The 24072-nt window shown below is 51.9% G+C and overlaps 1 protein-coding gene across 1 annotated transcript in view; it reads right to left on the bottom strand.

The window, feature by feature from the left end:
- Nucleotides 1-1058: 1058 nt before the first annotated feature.
- PGBD5 (piggyBac transposable element derived 5) overlaps nt 1059-24072 on the bottom strand; it is a 91817-nt gene continuing 68803 nt past the window's right edge. Inside the window, exons 4-7 of the mRNA XM_047762026.1 lie at nt 12901-13081; nt 9483-9680; nt 4471-4576; nt 1059-2861 (exon numbers count right to left, since the gene is read on the bottom strand). Coding sequence (XP_047617982.1) covers nt 2666-2861; nt 4471-4576; nt 9483-9680; nt 12901-13081 — 681 coding nt within the window. The 3' untranslated portion in view covers nt 1059-2665. The remainder of the gene's footprint in view (nt 2862-4470; nt 4577-9482; nt 9681-12900; nt 13082-24072) is intronic.

Raw genomic sequence — 24072 nt, 5'->3', positions numbered from 1 at the left:
AGAAAGACCACACACATGAAATATGGACCCCAAGAAAGAAGGCACCAAATCCATCCAGAAATCCATTCAAATTCCATGACCTTGCCCACTTCCAAAGTCAGCACAGCCGTGGGACTATGCCACCAGCTGTGTGAAGCCAAACACGTGACCTTGCATTCCTTCAGTCTCACAGAGTTTCCCTGGAGAAGCTTAGAAGCTCTGCGGATACTCTGTTTCAAGGAGAGCGGGGGGCTCACTGTTGCTTCCTTCCCTTGGAGACTCTGCAGCCAAGGCGTCCCCTGGGGACTGGTTTGGCAGAGGCATGACTTTCGTGGAATCCAAGGGGTCCATGGGAGGCAGAGGGGCCACCTGCCTGACAGCCTCTGCCGAGGCTGTGCTGGAGCCCCACCTCTCCTAAGAACCACATGCTGGGCCCTTTCCAGGTCACCAGGAATGACCAGCTTGTAAATGTGCCCAGCTGGTGTGGACCCACAGGCCGCAAACCCAGGGAGGTGCGGAACCTGGTGAATTTTTCCTAGTCACTCTAAGTCACATCCACAGGGTAAGGTCCAGGTCCTGATCTTGCTGCTTGTCACTGTCCTCCTCCTGGAAGAGCTGGTGCAGACACCACAGCCTCTACCAGAAACCCAGCTTAACTGCTGTGTCTGCAAGTCAGTTATCACAACAGGCGGCCACCTTCTTAAAATCCGAGCACTGACATGGCGCCATTACTCTCTAAGTGCTTGGGAATGTGAAGTCACCACTACCCATCCTGAATTAGACTGACACAGCCTAGAAATGAGGACGGGTCCCGGTGCTGGAAGACGCCGCCCAGGGACATAAACCGGACTAAAACACTCACAGGACCAGGCATCCGCATACACTTCCACTAGTCAACATCCAGCTGAATTTCTCTTTGAAACTGCTCATTGCCATGATACTAAAACCATCAAGCTCATTTACACTGGGTTACACAAGAAATCAAGTCTTAGAAGCATTGCCCGTATTGTGGTCCTCGACCTTTGAAACAAACTCACATACTAACAATGAGTCAACATCTAAATAGATTTTTATTTTTTTTTCTTTTACTTATTTGGACAGAAAAGAAAATTCATCAGCTTTCATTAGAGTCTCCCTAAGTGTTGGAAACGCATTAAACTCAGAAATAGTGGACCTTGTAGAAAAGCATCACAAATTAAAAATATATTTCTCCATGTGGTAAAAGTGCTTTCAATCCAATTAAAGGACACGGCAAAGGTGTTTCGAAACACAATTTAAAATTTGGCCGACGATCCGTGGCATCGAATTAAAACCACAGGGCGGAAGTGAGGGTCATGAAACTGGGTATGAAATGATGGGAGCTGGGAGCATGCGGCTGGCAACACTTTCAATTAACTGAGTGAGAACAAGGAAGAAAGTCCCAAAGCCTGAGTAGAGTAGATTCTGCATTTGTAAAAACAAGGGGACTACATAAGTTGGGAGGAAGGTGGATCATGTAACTCCAGAAATTACTTGTTTCTTCTCTGGGGACAGCCAAGCCAGCGGGCCACCGTGGCCTGAACCTTGGTTCGAAAAAGGCCCAGTAGGTGTAGGATTCCTGAAGCAAAGCCCTTGCACCCTGTTCATCATGTAGACCTTTCAGGTCCACGGCGAGCAGGCCCCCGGCCCCATGGGACTCACACCCAATCAAGCTGGAATGCGGCGACCGCACACGGGAGAGACAGTTAGTGAGCGGTCATCCAGACAGATAGTGTGTTCTCAAAAATGCTATGCGGTTTCCAAAACAAGTAATTCCGCCAATGGTGATGTCTGTGACAAGCTCGAGGCCCACAGGCCCCCGTGGGTGAATGCAACCACATCTGCTCTGGACGCCAACTGCCCGCCCCAGGCCCTGGCCTCAGACCTGTGATCATGCAAGGAGCCGTGACAGGTGAGGGCAGAAAAGAAAAGGGACGTTTCCTTTTACAGAAGATCTTAAGCAACAGTAAGAAAATAACCTGAAGATATATTAAAAAATAAAAAACAGCATTGCGCTTCACTGCCATCCTGTGGCCATTTTCCCTTCTCCCCCGTCCACCAGCCACACAGGACACGGGCAAAAACGTCTGGCTTCTGTATGGGGACCTCAGCTCACTGTTCCATTTCTGCTTCTTAAGGGCCCCAGCTTGTGTTTCCTCTTCTACAAGCCCTGCTTTCAGCTGGAAAACCCTCTGGGCTCCTCGCACCCTTCAACAATCCCAGCCGTGTGGAACACGGCATGACACAGAACTATGTCCCAAGCATCTTTCTGTCTCTACAGAGCAGAACATGCCCAGCTCATACCCTCCCTGGAGCCTTGGCAGCAGTGGCCTCCCCAGGTCCCCTGTGCTGAGCAAGCGCTCCTGCGGCCTCCGAGGGGGTTGTGAAGACGGCATGCCCTGCACCAGCGGCTGGGAGGGTCTGGATGTGGCGCTCACCACAAGGCGGTGGCTGCTCTCTGGAGGGAGGACGTGCTCTTCATGGTGTGGAAACCCAGATGGCGCATCCTCTGACCAGGTCCGTTCTGGTCCCTCCAGAGGCCCGAGCGCTCCTCCCGGGGCCGCAGACACATGCTGGGCTCTCCGGTCTCTGGCTGGCGGGTCGCACAGCAGGCTCCCCCTCCCCTCCCTCGACCTGGTCCTTACCTAAGCCCCACCACGCCCAGACATCAGTGGGCTGGAGAGGCATCTTCCAGCCCCAGCAACTCTCGGACGAGTCTTTCACCGAACTGCGCCCGGCTGTACCTCTTCACGTGGTAGGCATCTGACATCTTGTACAGGATGTACGCATTGTTGATGGCGATGCTGATGGCAAACCAGAACACCTGCTGCCAGGTCTTGTTTGGTTTATGGGAGATGAAATACCTAAGAGTGCAGAGTAAGGAAGGCCGACTCAGACGGCAGCACTGTTCACAACAGCCAAGACATGCGAACCAGCCAAGTGCCCAAGCACAGGGGAATGGATAAAGAACATGTGGTACATATATCCAATGGAATACTACTCAGCCACAAAAAAAGAACAAAATAATGCCATTTGCAGCAACATGGAGATTCTCATACTTAGTGAAGTCAAAAAGAGAAAGACAAATACCATATAATATCACTCATATGTGGAATCTAAAATATGGCACAGGTGAAACCATCTACAAAACAGAAATAGACTCATGGACAAGGAGAACAGACTTGTGGTTGCCAAGGGGGAGAATGGGGGTGGAGAGGGAAGCAGTGGGAATTTGGGGTTAGCAGATGCAATACCTTGGGATAAAAAATAATGGAAAAGCATGTGAAAAAAATGTATATGTGTGTATCTGAGACACTCTGCTATACTGCAGAAATTAACATGACATTGTGACTCAACTATACAACTATTAATCAAAAAGAAAAAAAGAAAGGGCACTCAGTGCAACAGAGGGATTTCCCAAGGGCCTCATGGAGTCAAGGAGATGCTGCAGGGAGGTGGGGGCAGGAACCAGGATGAGGGCGGGGCCAGCTCTGTCACCTGAGCTCTCCTTAAGACAAAGATGAAAACAACCCCTGTCAGGGTCAGGTGGGAGGAGGTGGGTCACACCTGTGGGTCCTGAGCTGCCTCAGGGCACATCTACCCTCAGCCAGGGCCCCTGATGTGTTCCCCTCACCACCCTATCCTCAGACAGCGCACAGATGTTGCCTTCTCTGCCCCTAAGGCTGAAGACAGACCTCCCCCAGCCCCAACAGGACCCATTCCTGAGCTGCATGCGTGTGTCTGCACCAAGTGCCAAGTCGGAGGGTCAGCAGCCTCAGCATCAAGTGCCCAGCCGGCGCAGCTCGCAAATGCCTCCGTAACCACCTCATAGAAAGCGAGGCGTGGACGTCCACAAGGACCGGCCAGGGCTTCCCCCAGGGCGGGGGCTCCCTTTCACACCTGGGATTTTCCAGGAGACCCAGGTCCCTGTGTGTCCCTCTCTACCAATGACCCCTGGAAGGGCTGAGGAAGGGCCTGCTGCCTACTGGTTAGTCCAGCCCGTTTTAGGTTGTGAGGCTTAAGCCTGTCATCATAGCCAGACCGAGCCTCAACACTGATCACTTCTCCAGCTCTGGATGTGGACACAAGAGCTCGCCTGGACAGACACGCACCACGTGTATTGTTTACTGCATGCACTTATGATGACACCACACCTGAGGCTGGCCACAGTGTGAAATACAAGTCACCAGGGCTGGAAAACACATGGCAGCATGACGCCACCTGGAGCTCACGAGAGCGGTCTGTGGTGGGGAGGAGGGGGTGGCTGGCCTGGGCTGGAGGGACACAGAGGGCAGAGGGTCCAGGCCACGCACTGAGATGGCGAGGCTGGAGGAAGGCAGGTGGGGAGGCGGTGGGCAGGAGGCTGGGTGCCCGGAGGGTGGTGAGCTTTGAAACCCGGGAAAGGCTGACTGCCCACCATCCCTCTGTCCCTGGCGGCAAGCTCTCCCATGTCAGGGTGGCCGGGTCACTCACTTGCTGTACTTGTCATCGTACTTGCAGATGTAGCTGAGATGGGCGGCAAACGCCTCCACGGCCAGGGGGCAGGGGATCTCCCCACTCCTCCTCTTGATGATCACTCCTGCAGAAACAAAGGCAGCAGATTCCTTCTGAGCCTTGTCTGGCAGACCCCCACTCACAAACGTGCCCCCCTGCCCCAGCAACACCCGTACCTGAAGCCTCAGGGGAGCCGAGGAAAACACCCAAGTCAGGAGAGCCCAGACCCAGGATGTGGGCCCCATGTGGCCCGTGGTGGTGCTGGCACCAAGGCACCTTGGTGGCGGGGCGGGGGCTGCTGCACACAATGGGGCTCTGAGAGTAGAAGGGGATCAGGACTCACTTCCCCCTTCCCTCCTGAGCTCCAATCCCAGGCTCTGAGCGGCTGGGAGGAGGCGGCCACCCAGGTCAGGTTGTTGGAGGTGGTTTCCCCTGACTCTGCCACCTCCCTCAAGGCAGAGGTTTGGGAGAATCAGGTGCTGCCCCACCCCAGGCTCGGCTCTTTTGTGTCCCCGGGATTCATGTCCTCGAGTGGACAGAACCCTTTACACTCAGCTGCTCCTGGAAGCCACCCTCTCACAGGCCTTCAAACGCCTCTTCCTGCTACATACAAATGGACACGCGCCCCAGGGCCACTGCCAAAGTCATGGCAAGAGTCAAACGTCACACCAACTGGGTGTGGGAAGCAGAGAAAGAACAATCAGCTTTCTGTCCTTTGCTGTCTAGGCTGCTCCCCAACAACCAGTTTCTGAGATCTGTCCCCGGGGACATCCACTGTGCCCTGGCAGGGACTCGGGGATGGGGAAAGACTTGCTCTTCCAAGGATGTGTGTGTCTTTCAGTGTGGTTGGGTCACACACAGTTTCCTCTGCCCAGCCTCCCCTCCTGCAGCCTGATGTGATGGGGAAACACTGCCATCTTTGACAGGATTAGTTCAAAGGACTGTGAAATTTCAGCATGACTTAAATGGAGAGAGTTGAAGTAAAAATGACATGCTATCCCCTCTTCACCGAGAGACAAACAGGAGGAAGAATCACACAGACCATCTGCAGAGGCTGGTCCCTAAACTAGGATCTTTTTTTTCTATCTCCCATCCCCGCTCCCCAAACACTGATTGTTTGCCCTAAAGAAATACCTGCAGATCTTCTGAGACCTAGTGGACAGGAGCCACCCCTGGAGGTATGGTCTGGGGAGGCCTGGACAGACTCAGGCAACAGGCTTCCTAGACCCTCAGCAGGTCAGGAGACATGGGGCCCAGAACGGGCCTCCTCCTGGACAGAAGGCTCTGGGCTCTATTTGCATCAAAGAGAAGTCCTAGTGTTGGGCGAGGCAGCTGCAGGCACCTTCTCCAAGGCTGGGCTGGCGTCCGATGGAGCAGCTGTGTCTCTGTAACCCCTACCTGAGGGCACCTGACCTGCTGCCTTTGCTCACCGCCCTGTGCAACCTCAATCCTGACCGCCCCAGTTTCGCACCCTGGCCTGGGCAGGTTTCCCATCTCCAGCTCTGTTTTACTCTGCCCGACTTTCAACTGCAGCCTCCCCTTTAGGACCCCAGGGAGTCCACATGTGTACGAGCAAATCTGAAATGAAAGAAAGAAACCCCCCTGGTATTTTCCCAGAAGTGGGGGACGACTCCGCACTCTGAGTCACCAGGGTCCCAAAGTCTGTAGGTGCGGGGCTGGCCGAGGCCCTGGAGCTCCCCATACCCCGCCCCACCCTGCCCTGGCCTGCTGGCTGCAACGCAGGCTGAGCAACAGCTCAGGGCTGCCCCATCCCAAGCACACCAGCCGTGGGAGGCCTGCTTTCCCTCTCTACCACCTTCGTGTCCTTTCACCCTTTTTTTTTTTGCCTTTTTTAGGGCAACGCCGGATTCTTAACCCACTGAGCAGGGCCAGGGATCGAACCCACAACCTCATGGTTCCTAGTCGGATTCGTTAACCACTGAGCCATGACGGGAACTCCCCCTTCACTCTTTTTAACTTAACATGAGGACTGCAGCTTGAGACCGCAGGAGAGTGGCTTCAGACCCAGGTCTGCATCAGTCTCTCTGAGCATCTCCCGGTTTTATAAACCAGTCCACCTGGAAAAGGTAAGGCGGCTGTCCTATAATATCCTCTTCTGGGGACTGAAAAGCTTTAGCCATTGGAAATTCGGACGAGAGCTTATCTGACAGTTACTGTCTTTGCTGGCGTCACAACCAGGAGTGACATGTGCTCCCTGGGTCTGCCAGGCACATGCACAGCCCTGTGATCTTGTACACAGCCCTAGCTCGGGGCCACTGTAGGTCTGTGGGGGCCTGGGGGAGAACTGGGTGTTCTGCCCTCCACTCCCCACCACCAGGTTTTCTCTGGCTTGGGTGCCATTCTTTCCACCTTCCTGTAAGTCTAAATGATGAGTCAGGATTTGACCCACGGTCCCCTGCAGACATTCCTCAGTCCCATTAGTCTCATGGAATCTGAACCCTAAGTAGGCGAAGAAGGAGATGGGAGAGATGGGGAAGGTGGAGGGGATGGGAGGGGTGGGGAAAGTTGGGAGGGGAGATGGGAGAGATGGGGGAGATGGGAGGAGAGATGGGGAGAGGTGGGGGATGGGGAGATGGGAGGAGAGATGAGGTAGATGGGAGGGGAGATATGGGGGAGAGATGGAGGGAGATGGAGAAGAAGTGGGGGAGATGGGAGGGGAGATGGGGGGGAGATGGGTAGAGATGAGAGACTCAAAATGGATTTCAGAAAAAAGCAGAAGTATTTGGTTCTGGACAGGAATATTCCTGGGCAAGGGACAGCATGTAACTTCTAAAAAGCCAGTGCATATGCTCATACTCTCTGAAAGATGGTCCATTTTTCCTTAGAATCCAACGTAAAGAACAATAAACCAATCCCAAAATGTTCATAGCTAGTTACACATTTTCTAAAATCAGAAACCTGTGCATCTTTTAGAAGAGCACAGACAGTCACAGTAGCATAGAGTGGGGAAGCTGACTAGAATATATGAGACGTTGTCAGGGTGACATTTACAATAAGCAGGGAAAGAAAGAATTATTGGATCCATGGCTCGGGTACAGAGCTGGGGCTACTTGGTCAATGAACCTTGGCCACTTAATTAAAAAAAAAAAAAAGTAGTGGCCCAACTGAAACCATGTATCAAAATAAATTTCAAGTGGATTACTGCAGAGAGCACACAATCACACTGTAAACAATCAGGTGAACTTATACCTACCTGGCCTTGGGACAGAGCAGGGACTTTTAAAACATGAAAGCATATAATATGAGCGGCAGAGGGTGCCTATATGGAAATGAAAACCTTTTTCATGTTAAAAACCCTGGCCATAAATAAAGGCAAAAGGAAAACAAATGCAGAAAAATGGTTGCTAGAGGCATACAATCTGCTTTCAAGCTCATCAGACAAATACCTCAAGAGAAAAATTAGAAAAAAAAAATGAAGAAATCATTGAAAATTTGCCAATAAACACACAAAGAGATGTTTAACCTCACCAACAATCATGGCAAGCTATACTTAAACTTTTGTATCATTTTCACCCATCATATCGACAAATTTAGTAAGCATGTTTGGCAACACAGCATCAAAAGCTTTAAAAATGTTCAGACCCTTTGGCCCAGCCATTTTACTTTTAGATTTATCTCAAGGGCGTGATCAAAAATGTCCCCAAAGACTGACATATGAAAACCTTTACCACATCATTATTCATCTTCTGAAAAACGATCATTAACAGAGGCTACTACAGGCTTCTTCCTCACCTCCCCAGAGGCAGCCTTTAATCTGCCCCCTTGTTTCACCCGGCTCAGACAAGTGCGATGTCCTTCCTTGGGACATCTTTCCAGAGGCTGTCCCTGTAAAGGACATGGTGGGAAGCAGCTGGCATCCCACACCCACACGTGCACCTAGAGACCTCTGGCCCCGCCCCAAGGCCCCACCTTGAGACAGCAGAAGTCCGGTTCAAACTGGCCTTCAGCTGACAAGGTCAACCCCAAACCTCTCTGCTAAGCACCCCTGACATGGCACTTTCTCCACCCTCTACACCTAAGTGGGGTAATGACACCCATATGCTTGAGTCCCCTGACTGTATCTCTACTAAGACATAACACAACTTAGGTGTGTGGGGGTGAGGGCTGGGAATGAACAAAGACACCAAATACACACCACATGCATACACACCACACACATGCCCCCCTCACACAATACACAAAACATGCATACCACACACATGCACAAACATACCACACGCACATCATATACACACATATGACACACACATATCACATACACACCACACACTATACACACACAGACATACATACCACATGCACACACACTCCCTGAGCTCCTTAGCTGTGTTTCTTAAATAGTGAAGAGGAAAAATGCCCTAATGCAGAGGAACACAGGGACTTTTCCAGTACACTTCACAATTGTAAATATTTTTGTAAATGGTGCCTTTGTCATTGCAGTTTTCTTTTCTGCAGTTTAACAATGTCCTAGCTATAGGTTACCTTAAATACAGACTCCTTGCTAAATAAATCCCTCTGTTATGAATAGATTTTAAATCCCAAGGAAAGTGAATGACGATAAAACTGAACACCCAAAAACATAAAGGAAACCAATCAATTTGCAAGGGAGACTTTGAAAGGATCAGAACGATTTTGTTTCCCTCCCATTGGAATAGATTTTTCACAGGATCAGAGATGATCAGGTGATCATGTAAATACCACTCAAACATGACCCATCATCACACCCACGGACAGCCAGGGTGTCACTATGAATGCCAGCCTCTCGGCTTTTCTTGACAAGCGGGCTGATGACCCACAGGGAGCCAACAGTGTCTGGGCCCAGAAAGCTCTTGGTTCCTTGTGGGGCACAGTGGCCGTACTACAGCCCCAAGCTGGATACCAGAGCTGTTCAACCCACAGAGGACCCCGCACCCTCTGCCCCCTCCTGCCCAAGCTCCTGCACATCCTGCCCCAGTGCCATGGGCACCCACCTTGCTGCATGGGCGAGTAGGCATTGGTCAGGAAGCGGAAGTGCCCCTTGTTGTACCAGCAGATCAGAGACATGCTCCCCTTCATCCTGATCTGGTGCTGGCCCCGGGCTGGCGGCGTAGCCGGGTTGCTCAGCATGGAAGGCGGCAGGCCGGTGCAGTCACTCTTCCTGGAGCTGAGGAGGCCGCAGCAGTAGATCTCTGGGGGGACACAAACCACACCTGTCGGCAGAGCAGTCCCGCCAGCATGTGCCCCGTGCTGAGTTCACAAGTCCCTCTAGCAGGGACAGCTGAAGTGGGGCAGTTCCTGTCTGTCCTGGATGCACCATCTCCCCAGGGTACTTCTATAAAATGTAACATCACATGGCAGAGCTGACACACAAGGAGTCGACAGTCACCCTGACAGGCGCTCTGAGGTTAGAAAGCTCACGACCTGGCAGCACTGGGCTCAGCATGTGGACCTATCACCTCACCTCCTTCCAGAAACGTCTGTACTCATGTAAGACACAGGAGTGCAGGCTCAGGGCTGGGCGGCAGAGACAGGTATCATCAAGCACGGGTTTTCACCTGACATCTAGACCTAACAAGGTTACCCGCCCTGACACTCTACCAAACCTCACCGTCTGCAGAGCACCCAGAGGCAGCCCCTCTTGGCATGGAGCCAAGTGAAAGGCAAGGGGAATCATTACCTGACAAGACCTGAGCAGAGGTCCCGCTTGTGCACACAGGTCAGTGCCCATGGCCGCCCCTGAACTTTCGGGGGAGGAACTTCCTGGGGGAGGAGTTTCTGGGGGGAGGAGCTTCCGGGGGGAGGAGCTTCCCAGGGAGGAGCTTCCTGGGGGAGGTCCTCTGCTGCCCAGGATGTTCCCTAGGGGTAGCAGCACTGCGGAGCACAGAGACCAGTAGGAACAGAGGCTTCTCTAAATTCCACCTGGACTCAGTCTTACTCTGCTCTCCCTGCTCATGGGCCCCACAGGGAGCCACAGGGACGCCCACTCCTCTCCAGGCCTAGAGGGGACATGAAGTGGCCCCCGGGAACAGTCCCCTCCTCCCAGCTCACTGATACTACAGGCAGTTGAGTTACACAGTCAACAACCCAGGCTTATGCTTTCCTCATCACTGCAGCCCCACTCAATGCTGGGAGGATGATCCAATGATCCAATGATCCGATGATGTCTTGTCCTCTCCCTGCCCTTCCCTGGAACTGCAGTGGGTATAGGGTAAGGCTCCCGGGGGCTACTGCCCAGTCTTGCCACCCAAAACAAGAGGGCTCCCTGAGGCTGGTACCTTCAAAGATCCCGCTACCCAACTACCTTGGCCTTGAGATTTAAAAAGTACCTGTCTTCAAAGAGGGAAGAGGCCTAGAGGAAAGAGGACAGGATGTTTTAAGTAACCCATCAAGCTCAGCGTACACAACCTGCCAAAGAGCAACTGCATCTTCCCAACAGGGGAAGAAGAAAACCAGCAGCGCACATGTTTATCAATGAAAACAGCAATTCTTACACCAATGTCTTTCCTGCCTGTTATTTTACAAAGCAGTCTCTGTGCCCCAGGAGGGCCGGGCAGGCTCTCAGCTGTGACTTTGTCTTCAACTCCAGATGCCCATTAGAATCCCCCAGGGGCACCAGCCTAAACAACTCAGTCAGAGTCCACGGAGAACCACGTCCCTGCATGTTAGTCATGGCAGGGGAGGCCCAGGAGGTCCTATGGGAGGTCCTCAGATGCTTCTACCAAACCAGCAATGAAATATTTGTCTGTTCTTGGAAGAAGTCAAATTCCATGTCTAATTATTTTCTTCCTACTAGAAGATTCTCCTTCCTCCTCCCCTGTTGCCCGGAGCCCAGAACACAGGCAGCAGGCCTGAGGGCAGCAGCCCTGATGCCCATGACAGCCCTCAGCATCCTCACTCTGCACCCCACCAGCCCCGCCCAAATACACACAATGGTACCAAAGACACCACACATGCTATGAGCCAGGACCCGTAGGGCACACGAAGGCTGTCAGGGCAGTTCTGGGAATGCCAGGGGCTTTGTGCTATACACTGGGACCTGCCCAAGCAGGCAAGTGGGCACAGCGGCCCTGGCTCTCCTCACATGCTCTAATGGGGATAGTCATCATGCTGGATTAGTCAGGGCCAATTTTCTCCAACTTGACTCCCACAGCCCCTCTTTACAGATTCTGATCTCTCCACACCACGTTCACTGAAGCCCTGAGCCCTGTTGGGATTGGACTTGCAGATTAGTAAGATGCAGCCCGGCCAGCAGGAACACAGGGGTCGGGGGCTGCTTCTTCATTGTGGCTGCTGAGGCCGCAGGTCAGAAGCTGCTGACTCTCCATCACTTGAGAGGGCTTGGGATTAAGGCCAGACATCAGATCTGTTGCTAAGCAACAGGTCTGCAATGCCAGTGGCTGGAGTAGCTAAGGGCGGGGGTGCTTTCTGTGTTTCTCCTGAGTGGAATGGATCTAAATCACAAATGCAGGAGGAAGCGAAGGTGGATGCCGCCTGACAGGGGACTTCCTGACTCTGCCTGGGTCTGTCTCTACAGCCCCACTTCTACTACAGCCATAGAAGTCTCGCCCAAACTGTGCAACAAACAAACCAGGCATCTTAGCACTGAGGGGAACTAACACCTGTCTTAGAGCCATGATACTGCTGCCTGCATCAATCTATCAATTCTCTGCTGCATCTACATGATTCTTGTCTGCCCACCTGGAAGGGGCCACATTGCAGACAAGGTAGGGGCAGTTCAGACTCCCCACGAGCCTTAGTGAGAGCTGTGCCTTGATGCCACTGATTGAATATCTGTGTCCCCCCTAAATCCCTATGTTGAAAACTTGATGCCTGAGGTGACAGAATTGTGAGAGTGGGCCTTTGGGAAGTGATGAGTTGCAAGGGTGGGGCCCTCACAAATGGGGTTAGTGCCCTTACAGGAGAGGCCCCTTCTGCCACGTGAGGACACAGTGAGGAGCCCGCAACCTGGAAGAGGGCCCTCACCCAACCACACTGGCCCCCCAATTTGAGGCTTCTAGCATCCAGAGCTGTGGGCAGTAAATTCCTATTGTCCATAAGCCAGGCACTCTGTACTGTGTACAAAATACTGTCAGAGCAGCCCAAACGGACCAAGACACCAGGAAAACTCCTTGGGTGGCCGTGGCCTTACCATGAAAGACAAAAGAGATGCACCCAGAAGTCTGGGCAGAGCTTTGCACTGAGCTGTCCCCAGACCATAGCCTGAACCGGGACTTGCTCCAGACGTCCAGTGCCCTGGGGGGGGGGAAGGGGTGCAGGCATGAAGAAGGCTGAAACAACCTGTTCCTAGGGGAGAAACACCTGCAGACCTGCGCCCCCAGCCTCACCCACCACTTCTGGGGCAGGGGTGTGGTAGGGGCTGTGCTGAGATCTGCTCACACCCTGACAAACCTTGCTTTTCAAACTCTTCGAACAGGGTCAGGCTGGTGATGCTGGGCCCAGTGAAGATGATATAGTTTTTCCCCGCTGCGTTCCGGCACAGGTTCTTGGCCACCATGCCGTGCAGCTGTGGCTTATTCTTCAGCGCATCGAGCCCATCAGGGCCGCTGCCTTCCTTCAGGTGGACGTAAATCTGCAACAGAAACACACAGGGGGCAGTGAGCTCACGCAGAATCAGGCCGGGCCCCGTGCTTTGGGAAGCCCAGGCTTTCGCCACTGGGCTGGACACATGGGAAAGCCACTTCTCCGCAGGCCACTGGTTCCACAGCCCCTATGGGCCCATCACCACCACTGCCCACAGAGGTCGGTCACTCTCAAGACTACCCTGCAGCCTGGTGGCACAGCCCAGCCTCTTCAGTTCAAAGATGTCAAGCCTGAGACAGAAAAGGTCAAACGGTTACAAGTATTGAGTCTGGCAGCTGAGGTCGAGCACAAACACGTCCCCCTGTTCTGAAGCACGGCAGTCACTTACTAAGTTCATAGTGAACGTAAAGGCCCCCTCACCTATAAGGGATAAATGGATCGGCGCGCTTTCCATTTCAACATGTGTTTAATTCACAAAGCACATCCGCAATTACTGTTCCCTTTACGGGAACCACCACGTGGGCAGAAGGGCAGCACTCACCTGGTGCTGCAGAAGAGACGGGATCAGGGATTTAAAATGCATCTGAGGGCCCAGATCAGCAAACAGGATGCACTGGAATTGGCAGGCAATAATTTTACTTTTTGGTATACAGTACTTTTAGGTGGTTTATTTATTTATTTATTTATTGGGTACACAGTAATTTTAAACTCTTTGTCCCATGAACATCTTCCAAGGATGTCATCTCAGGGATGGATGCAGGAAATGGGAGTGGGGTCAGGAAGGGGGTGGTGCCGCCATGGCCATGGAGGATGAGCATATGGGTGTTAAGCACAGGCCCTCCTGTAGGGGCACAGCTCTTCCCCTGGATGTTCTGGCGCTTCACTGGCAGTGGTGCACATGGTGCCTGTCACTCTGCCCGGGGACTGCTCCCGACAGCTGACATGCAATGAGGCTCACCCTGTCCTTCGAGCCACATTACTGCTGAGCACAGGACTCTCTGCACAGACGGAGAAAAACCCAGACGGCACCCAGGGAAGACCAGCCACATCCACCACACCATCCTCAGTCAAACGACTTGGACCCACCACTCGCAAAACACAGTGTCTGATGCTCCCAAGGTGGGTGTTGAGCAGGTGGGTGCAGTTCTCACTCTAAAAGCAGCTCATCTTTGGGGGCTAATTCTGCCCTGGACACTCACCCAGGACGTCCCATAGGGGACCTGACTTCCCAGCAGCCTGGCAGGCAACGGTGGGGAACGAGGCAGAACCCAACATTTCCTGGGGCTCTTTCTGGCTTTCCCACCTCGGTTCCCAGAAGGAACATCTCTGATAGAGAGCGACATGCTGGGACAGGGAAACCAATGGTCCCTGCCACGTGTTGCCTCTGACTCCGGCAGAGCAAGAACATTTTCCCAGAACCTGTCTTCTCTCCTTCAGCAAAGCCCGGTCCCTGTGACCTCTGCTGTGGGTTCCTGCACCTACAGCCAGCCCTGACTCACCCTGTCTCCCACGTGTCCTGCCTGAACTCAGCACAGCCAAGCTGGGCACTGTGTGTCCCGAGATCTACCCAAGGGACAGTTAGCTTTGTCCCACACGCCCCTTGAAGGGATCCTCCATCCCAATCCAGACTGTTGCCAGGGAATGGAAGGTTGGTGACACCCGTGGTGGTTTCCAAGGTCCTGAGTGATGGGTGGCCCCAGACCAAGTGGGCAGGCAATATTCAACAGGATTGAATGCGAAACCCTGCAACCAAGTTCAAAAAACAAGCTGCATCCAGTGGAGGATGCATCAAGTGTGACTCAACAAGAGTACTTTTGGAAAACACTAAACCCTTGGGGGTGGAGGACCTCAGGCAGCAGATACTGTGACTGGCTGAGAAGTTAACAGGACCTTGACCTGCATTCATAACTGGGGGGGGGGGGGGGCGGGGACCATCTTATCCTTCCGGTCCTGTCATAATCCTCCTGGACACCACCTCTGCCCAGGCATAGAGAGGCTGGCGAGTTGATGTATTTGTTTGCTCTGGCCATCAAAACAAAGTACCACGGACAGGATCCACGAGCTCTCCTCTGGGCTAGAGAGCTCTGTTGCCAAAAGACAGTTAATGTCCTTCTGAGGCAGAACCAGGATGAACGTATACAAACAGAAAACATGTCTGCCAGCATGAGCGCCCTTCCTAACACCCAGAGCCATCCGCGCATGGCTCCAGGACAAACCTGGCGGCTGAACACCAAATGCACAGCTGCACGGTCTTCCCAGCCTGAGAGGTCCTGAGGTGTCCCTCACTGCTCTGCAGTGCAGGTGCTGGGGTGCATGTCATGGTCAGAGGGTGGTTCGGATGCCCCCACAAAGTGGCACACAGGACAAGGCCCCTCCTGATGAACCCGCCACCCTGGATCCATGAGAGGACGACCCTGGAGGGGGCAGTCACCTCTCAGAGTAACTGACACTAGCAGAATCATCTTGCGTTGCTCAAGTCTAACAGCAAAGGGTGCCAGTGTCTAGGTTCAGAGACAGCCACTCCCTCCTGGATTTAATGATAACCTGGAGAGCCTTGTCTTCCCAGCAGGTCTCTGGCCCATAGCTCTTCCAACTGATGCACTGGGAGAGCCAGACCTGCATGGATGTGTTTTCAGCAGGCAGCACAGCCTGTGTTCTTAAAGGTGGGCATCCAGGCCACCTGCTACTGTGGGCCTCCAAGCAGGTATGCCTTCCAGGCGGCGCCCCCTGATGTCTAGGCTGGATTCAGCTGCACAGCCCAGTGTGCGTTCCCCCACCCTCTGCCCTTTGGAAGCGTGGATTTCCTCAGGGGTGGGCAGCGGAGAAGAGGTGGCCCGCAGGGGCTGCGTGGACCTGCCATCAACCCAGCTGTGATGATGCAGAGAAGAGTGGTTCCCTCACACATTGCCAAGGGCCTGGCTGCTTCGCTCACCCGTGCGTCAAAGTCTGGAAGCCAGGGAGGACCTTCCTGAGTCAGACCCACCAGCCAAGGCAGCAGCTCCAGATGACCTGAGATCTGTGACCCTGCCTGGTAACCAGAGCTGCAAGACACCCACTGAAACCATGTCACAGAGCACCTTCCCTACTTCCCAGGCCACAGGTAAGGCGATGGGCACTACCGTTGGTGCAAATGCTCCTGCTCTAGGAACGAGGCAGGGTCAGGACTGCATTGTGACTTACATGGGCACTTTACTTCCATGGGGCTCTTCCTTCAGAAATAAATAAATATGTATATATACTTAAAATTCTATTTTATAACTGTACTGGCATAAAAAACAAATATATATTCAAGCACTTTTCTTCCACCTACAAGTTTGGGTTCTCTCCCCTTCTGGTTTTAAGAGAAACAGAAACCCTTTCAAAAATCGAAAATATCTATACTTCCAACACATAGAAACAGCCATTTAAGGACAGAGTCACCATATCTGCCCCTCGGTGTTACCACTCTGGGCGCTGTTCCCGCATTGCCTGATGGAGAAGTTGGCCCGGGCAGTGAAGACAGTCAGGGACAGATTAAGGCAGTGAGGTGGTGACCATGCCAGCAGGAGGTGTGGGCAGGATGCGCGAGGCCAGCTGTGCGGGGTCTGAGGTGCCTGAGGACATCCAGGCAGAAGCCCCAGAGGAAGATGTCAATCGGAGAAGGTCAGGGATGAGGATGCAGGGAAAGTGCCGCTGTAAGAGGCTCTTCATCTCTAGGAGCATTCTTTTTTTTTTTTTTTTGTCTTTTTGCCTTTTCTAGGGCCACTCCCACAGCATATGGAGGTTCCCAGGCTAGGGGTCTAATCAGAGCTGTAGCTGCCAGCCTCCGCCACAGCCACAGCCACATGGGATCTGAGCCGCGTCTGTGACCTACACTACAGCTCACGGCAATGCCAGATCCTTAACCCACGAGCAAGGCCAGGGATCGAACCAGCAACCTCGTGGTTCTTAGTCGGATTTGTTAACCACTGAGCCATGACAGGAACTCCTCCAGGAACGTTCTTGACACAGTACCTCTTCACCACCACGACGCGAGGCTGGGCTGTCTCGGAGCAGATGCAACTTCAAGTGTGCCTGTGCTCGCGTAACCCTGATAGGGAGGTTCTTCTATTATATTTGGTCTTTTTTGATGAAACTGGATTGTGTTGTTAGCAACAAAAACAAAAATCGAAAATATCTATACTTGCAACATACAGAAATAGCCATTTAAGGATAGAGTCGCCATATCTGCACACACATACAAAGACAGACTGTACCAAGGTAGCGTTCCAGCAGTGACACACGTGCATGCACATGCAGACACATACGCACATCCACAGGTGTGCTCCCCCACCCCACACTGTACCAAGGCAGAGTTTCCTATAGTGACTACACCAAGGCAGCATTCTGGCAGTGATGAACGGCCCCCAACTCTCACCAGGGTGGGACGTCTGGGCAGGAGAGGTGTCACTGCTGATCTACAGACACTGTTCAATGCAGCAGGCCTCAATCTCAGAGAATAAAGTCGACGTCATCACCGCTCTGCTGGCTTAATAATAAAGGGAGCCCTCCCTTTATTGCTCATGGTGTTTGGATTCATCTGGTCCAGAGAAATGCAGCTGCTGGCATAGCATGTCCCTGTGGTGCTTGGAGACGGCCCTGGTGTGTAAATGCCTCCCCCCAGCTAGTCACTCAAACTCTGGTCTCAGTGATGCTGTGGAGGGACTTTGATTTTGTGGGTACTGTCATGGTCCTAAATCCACAGAGTTTAAAAAGGCAATGATCCTGGGTGGGCCTGACGTAGAGGTGAAGCTCTAAAAGGAATAGGGTTCTCCCAGGCAGACAGTGGAAACATGGGAAGGACTCCCCCGAGAGGAGGGTCTCCACTGTGAGCTCTGAGGATGGAGGGGCCCTGGGCTAGGAGCCACCCCCGCTTGCACAACAGCCACAGGGAGCCCGAATGGGCCTGGAGGCAGCCCCGAGCCCAGGTGTACACACAGCCAGCCACAGTGACTTATTTCAGCCCCGCGGTACCCTGAGCAGAATGGTGGGGTATAAGTGGGTGAGGTGTAAGCCACTGGGCCTATGGTGATTCTGCAGGCAGCAAAAACCAGAAAGGCATCAAATGCATATCCGTCTAGAAACATCAGATAAGTTGTGTGCGGCGAGGGCAGGGGTGTGCGTGTGTGTGCGTGTGTGTGCAGAAATCACCTGTTAGAATGTCCAATTCTGCCTGGGGCTACATGACCTTGGAGGGATCACCCGTGTCTGCCAGGCATCCAACTCTGGTCACTACTGTTTCTGCCCGCTTGTTGGACCTTCTCGATCCTTCCTCCTCCTGGACAGCTTCCTCTTTCCTCCCTCTCCCTGTTCTCCTGCCTCACCCTTCCTCTCCATATTTCTCTGAGCCCCGCTTCCACAGCCTGCCCCCACCACCCACTGCCCCGAATACTGGTGACCCCAGGGGTCTGGCTTAGCCCCTCAGGATTTAATACACCCACTGCTCTCCTAGGAACAATATTTCTCCCAAAGCCAATGCCATGTGGTGGGGTTACAGGGCCGTCCTGGAATTCCTCTGCTTAGTCTGTCTACACAGGCAGGTCGGTACCCTGGCATCTTACCAGACTCCACCCAGTCTCTTCCCCAAGGAGCAGACGCTCAGCTGCTCCATCAGAAGGGAGAGGCACGGGGTCAACGTCTTCCTGGCCCCTCAGGATGTCTGGAAGAAGACTGAGGCCACAAAGCAGGCACCAATGCAGGTCCAGGGAAGGTCTCAAATGTGTGACTCATTACTACAACAAGTTTATTCCTAAGGTCAATATAAAATAGGATCTACATTTAAGTAACAAAAAAATTGTAGCCTCCAATGTCCCAGCTGAGAGGCATGATTTCCAAAGAACCATTCACTGGGCTGTCCAAAGGTCACTGGGTCAGCCTGACCCAGCACCCAGTGGTCTGTGTTTGCTCTGACTGAATAACTTCAGCTGGGCTAAGATGTCAACCTGCACCTCTTAGCTGGGGGAATGAATCTATAACCCCTACGGAAAAAAATCATCACCTTCAATGGCCTCTCATCCCAACCTTGCACCATTGCCACGATGCTCAAGGCAGGCAGATGAGTGTGTGCAGATTAGAAATCTGCCTGAAGCAACCCCATCCGTGATCTGAGAAAGGCAGCCTCACATTTGTACTCTGCTCCAGGTGCTTAAAAAAGACTGTGCCAAGGAAATGCCATTCACTGAAATGTATAATTGCTGCTTTGTTGGCTTTTCAAAACATTTTATCTGGCCACACACACAAGAGAGCACCACGGCCTTAGAACAGTCCCTCCAGCGTGGGGAGGCACTGAGCAGTTATGCCCCTGGGAAAATGGAATCTGCTGTAGAGATGTTTACTATCTGAGCTACGAGCTTGTTTGACAAGTGTCTTTAATAAGGCAGAGAAATATATCTCTCAGCTGCCAAGCTTTTCACTTTTCCTAAAAATTTTTTTCTTGATCCTATGATTTATTAACTTTTCTATGTACAGATTCAGAAAGAAAGGGAAGAAAACTTATTAACATAGGGCATGACATTTTTGCTCCGGGACGTTACTACATATGCTGGGTATTTTTACTGACATTGTAGCAGAAAGACTCAGGAATTTGGATTTCAGTGGTGTTATCTTGAGACATGCATGCACCGCAGGACTAGTTATCTTAACCCAGCTTCTGAAATGCCCCCAAGTCTTGAGAGGTGGGACCTAGTTCATTGCCACCCCTTCCCTTCTCAAAAGGGACACTGGTGACAGTTGCCATCACTGATGGACTCAGGGTCACGAAGATGCACCAGCGGACACTTCCACTAAGCTGCCACTGGGCTCAGCCGGTCTTGACCACTCTCCCTGCTTCTCCTGCAGACAGAAGAGAATAGGGCTTCTCCACTGTGGTGCAGCGGGTGTCCAGACGGGAAAGTCATGCATTAAGGACTGTGGTTTTTTTTTTTTTTTTTACTGCCGCGCCTGTGGCATATTTAAGTTCCTGGGCTATGAGTCAAATTGGAGCTGCAGCTGCTGGCCTACACCAGAGTTACCCCAACGCCAGATGTGAGCCACCTCTGCAACCGACACCACAGCTTACAGCAATGGGGGATCCTTAACCTACTGAGGAAGGCCAGGGATTGAACCCGCTTCCTCACAGTCACTATGTTGGCTTCTTAACCGCTGCACCACAACTGACAACTCCAGGACTGTGGTCTTTTACTTGAACTTTTACTCACTAGCAGTACAGGGAGTGAATGGAGGGTGTAATCCCAGCAGTGCGGCACAGGCATATGGAGACGGGCAGGATGGGGGGCAGGATTGGCCACACCGAAAAGCTGTAAAATTTCAATGATGTTACTCACTATGAGAGGAAGGGAGGGCCACCAGGGTAGAGTGAGGGCACAGGCCTGGATTTGAGCTTGTGTGATTCCGGGCCAGCTACTACACTTCTCTGAGTCTTGCTTTCCTCGTTTATAAGGATAATAATACCTTTTGCACCTCACAAGGCCATGTCTCTATGTGCAAGCTGTGTACACAGAAGTGATTCTTCTATGGCAAAGCTCTATGTCGGTGCTGCAGCCTCTAGACCCAGGCAGCTGTTTTAATTTAAATTCCCTACAAGTAAGGTGAAAAATTCAATTCCTCAGTCACACGGGCCACGTTCTCAGCAGTCACATGTGGCAGGCGGCTGTCATGGTGGAGAGCAGGGTACAGAATGTTCCATCATCTTGGAAAGTTCTACCGGACGTGCTGTCTCACACCATCCTTGGCTCATCAGTCCTGTTTTCCAGTAAAGTCTCCACACCTTCATCTTACTGATGGGTTTTCACCATCAGTTTTCCCCCATATCACCTCTCATCATGATCATGGCCCAGGAAGGACTCATGCACTGAGACTCTCATATGCACCTGCAGCATTAGAGACCCTTACAAGAACCTTGCCTTTGATTCACCCCAAACCTCAAATCCTGGTGAGTCTGCCTTTCAAAATAATGGACTGTCAAGAAAACTATAATTTGAAAAGATACATGCACCCCAGTGTTCACTGCAGCAAGGAAGCAACCTAAATGACCATCAACAGAGGATCTGATAAAGAAGATATGGTACATATATACAAAGGAGTATTACTCAACCATACAAAATGGAAAAATGCCATTTGCAGCAACACGGATGCAACCAGAGATTCTCATACTAAGTGAGGTCAGAAAGAGAAAGACAAATACCATATATTTATAGGTGGAATCTAAAATATGACATAAATGAACCTATCCACGGAACAGAAACAGACAGACACAGAGAACAAACTCGTAGTTATCAAAGGGGAAGGGATAAATTAGGAGTTTGGGCTTAACATATACACACTACTAAATATAAAATGGATAACCAACAAGGTCCTGCTGTATAGCACAGGGAACTCTACTCAAGATCTTATAATAACCTACAAGAGAAAAGAATCTGAAAAAGAATACATACAAAACTGAATCACTATGCTGTATATCAGAAATGAACACAACATCGTAAAGCAAATATACTTCAATTAAACAACTACAAAACACAGGCTGGATTGGAAGAGACACAGAGGGCTCTGTGCACACCTCCCAGCAGTGCATTCCTTGGGGAGGGGCTGGGTTCAAACTGATCCAGCGAGTGTGTAATTCCCTTATATGGACACCTAAGAAATATTCCTTTTCTCCATTTCCCTAGATGGTAGTAAGGAGGGCTGGGTAAACTAACCCACCCAACAGTCTCAGGAAGAGGAAGTGCAGCCCCTTGCTCCAAGACATGCAGGGTCTAGAGCCCCAGCCTACTCCACCCTGTGACATAACCACATCCCACAAGACTGGCCACTGCACAGGTAAACAGATGGGTAAACACCCTGCCCAGCTTTTGACTCCAGAAGCAAAATCCACTCTAGCTGATGAATCCCATCCTGAGCCTTACTTTTCAAGCTAATCCAGTTAGCTATAGGTCAGGAACAACCCACTAGGACATAAAAAAAAATTCAAGATCAAATAAAAAACACTGTATAGCACAGGGAACTATATCCAAGCTCTTGGGATAGAACTTGATGGAAGATAATATGAGAAAGGGAATGTGTATATATATATATATATATATATATATATATATATATATATATATGTATGACTGGGTCATTTTGCTGTACTGTAGAAATTGGCACAACACTATAAATTGACTATACACCAATAAAAAAAATTACCTAAAAAATCTTTGGTGCAAATTCCTCAAGTTCTTTCAACATAAAGAGTATGTCTCAAAATAAGGGAGTCCAGCGACAAACAATGCTAGAATGTCAATCACATAACAAGCAAGCTGGATAAGAAACAGAAGCTCAGGTTTTTGTCTAAAGTGAGAAAAGTTCTCTCCTTGGGGAGAGATCATAGCCTAGGGGATCAGAGGGTGGGCTCTGGGGTGGCAAAGGGTGAGTTTAATCCTGGGTCTCCCACTTTAGGTTGAGACTTTGGACAAGGTACCCCTGCCCACTTCACAAGGTGGTCGTGAAAAGAAGATGAGCAATTCATGTAAAGTGCTTAAGCGTGGAGTCCATCCCGCGGCAAGCGCTCCCCAGAGGCAGATTACTGCAGAAGCAGCTGTCATAGCCCATGGAGTAGATGGAAGAGGGCAGAGGGCTTCTAGAGCAGCTGATCCAGACACAAAGGATGGGGACACACCCAGGTGATGTGCCTGGGGGCAGGTGGCCAGGGGTTTCCATCCTGCCTTCAGGCTTCTGAGGTCCAAATTCTCCACTCACTGACCAGGGACCTGGGCTCTGCCCCTGCTCAGCACAGCAGCCACCCAACCCTCTGGGGACTGTCCAGCCGTCCTCTCCAGGCGGGGCATTGGCCCCTCAGGGGGCCTCCCAGGCACCTGCTCCTCCACCACCTTCCTCTCTGGGGACCCTGGGTCTTGTGCTATGGAAGCAGCCCTGCTGGTTCAACACACTCCAACAAGAGAAATCGGCCTTTTATCCATACCAGGTTTTGTTTTTTTAAAATTAGTTGACTCTTTTCTCCCCAAAGAATCTCAGGGCACCGCACGATCACCATAGGTCGATACACCTGTTTTCCTCACTGTATTCTCCATCTTTTCAACGTGGTAGAACCAGAACTGCATCCTCTACAGAAACAGTCCCTGTGACTCCACAGAAAGGTCACAAGGCTTCCAAGATAACACCTCAGTGGCACAGACTGAGAAACTCCAGCCACCCAGTGACACAGCTCCCCTGAAAAGGGACGTTCCCTCTTCTGTACCATCCTCTTTCACCCTCTCAGCTCACTGGGGGCTGCAGATGAGGGGACAGGCAGGGAAACTGGGCTTGCAAATGGCCCGGGCTGGAGGGCACGATGGGGCTGGGATAGCTCTCGGAACAAGAACACCCTCTCAGGCATGCCACAGGCCTCTGATCTGGACAGGGCAGGAGTTCTGCAAAAAGCAGCCCCTGACGGTGGCCTCAGAGGACAAAGAGTTTGGTTCCCAAGGAGCAAGTCTGTCCATGACGGTCAGAGCCTCATGTCTTAACTGATTCCCTGCCTGCTTAGCTACTGCTATTAAAACCTGGGGTTACCAGGCCCAGAGGTTCCCCCACGAGCCAGGATGAGAACCACTGGCTGCCCTGAGCTCCAAGGACTTCCCCACAATGGACACCAATACATGGTATGGCCCATGTCTCCTGGAATGGATGCTCCAAAGGCGAATCAGGGAAATATTCCCCAGAGAGAGGGTCATGTTGGGAATGAGACACTACATTCAGATGCCCTGGCCCCAAGCTGGGCACCCGTGTCTCCTCCACCTCCCTGAGGGTCCTGGGAGCAAAGATCGTGGGCCAGGGGTCACGTCTCTGCCTCCGCCTCTTAGCCCTGCGGTTTGTGGTAAGTGGCTCTCTTCAGTTTTCCCAGGTGTAAAAGAAGGACAGCAAGACACGGGTCAGGGGCCACGTGCTGCTCAGTGGACGAGCTCAGGGCTGGCCTGTGGTGAGTGCCACTGGCCCCCGCCTGTTCCCCTAACTCTGCACTCATGGTCCACCTTCCCCTCTGGGTATCAC

The sequence above is a fragment of the Phacochoerus africanus genome, chromosome 15 (assembly GCF_016906955.1).
Source record: "Phacochoerus africanus isolate WHEZ1 chromosome 15, ROS_Pafr_v1, whole genome shotgun sequence".
Lineage (NCBI taxonomy): Eukaryota > Metazoa > Chordata > Mammalia > Artiodactyla > Suidae > Phacochoerus > Phacochoerus africanus.
The sequence above is the reverse complement of the archived record's forward strand: the minus strand, read 5'-3'. Positions and strand labels throughout refer to the sequence as shown.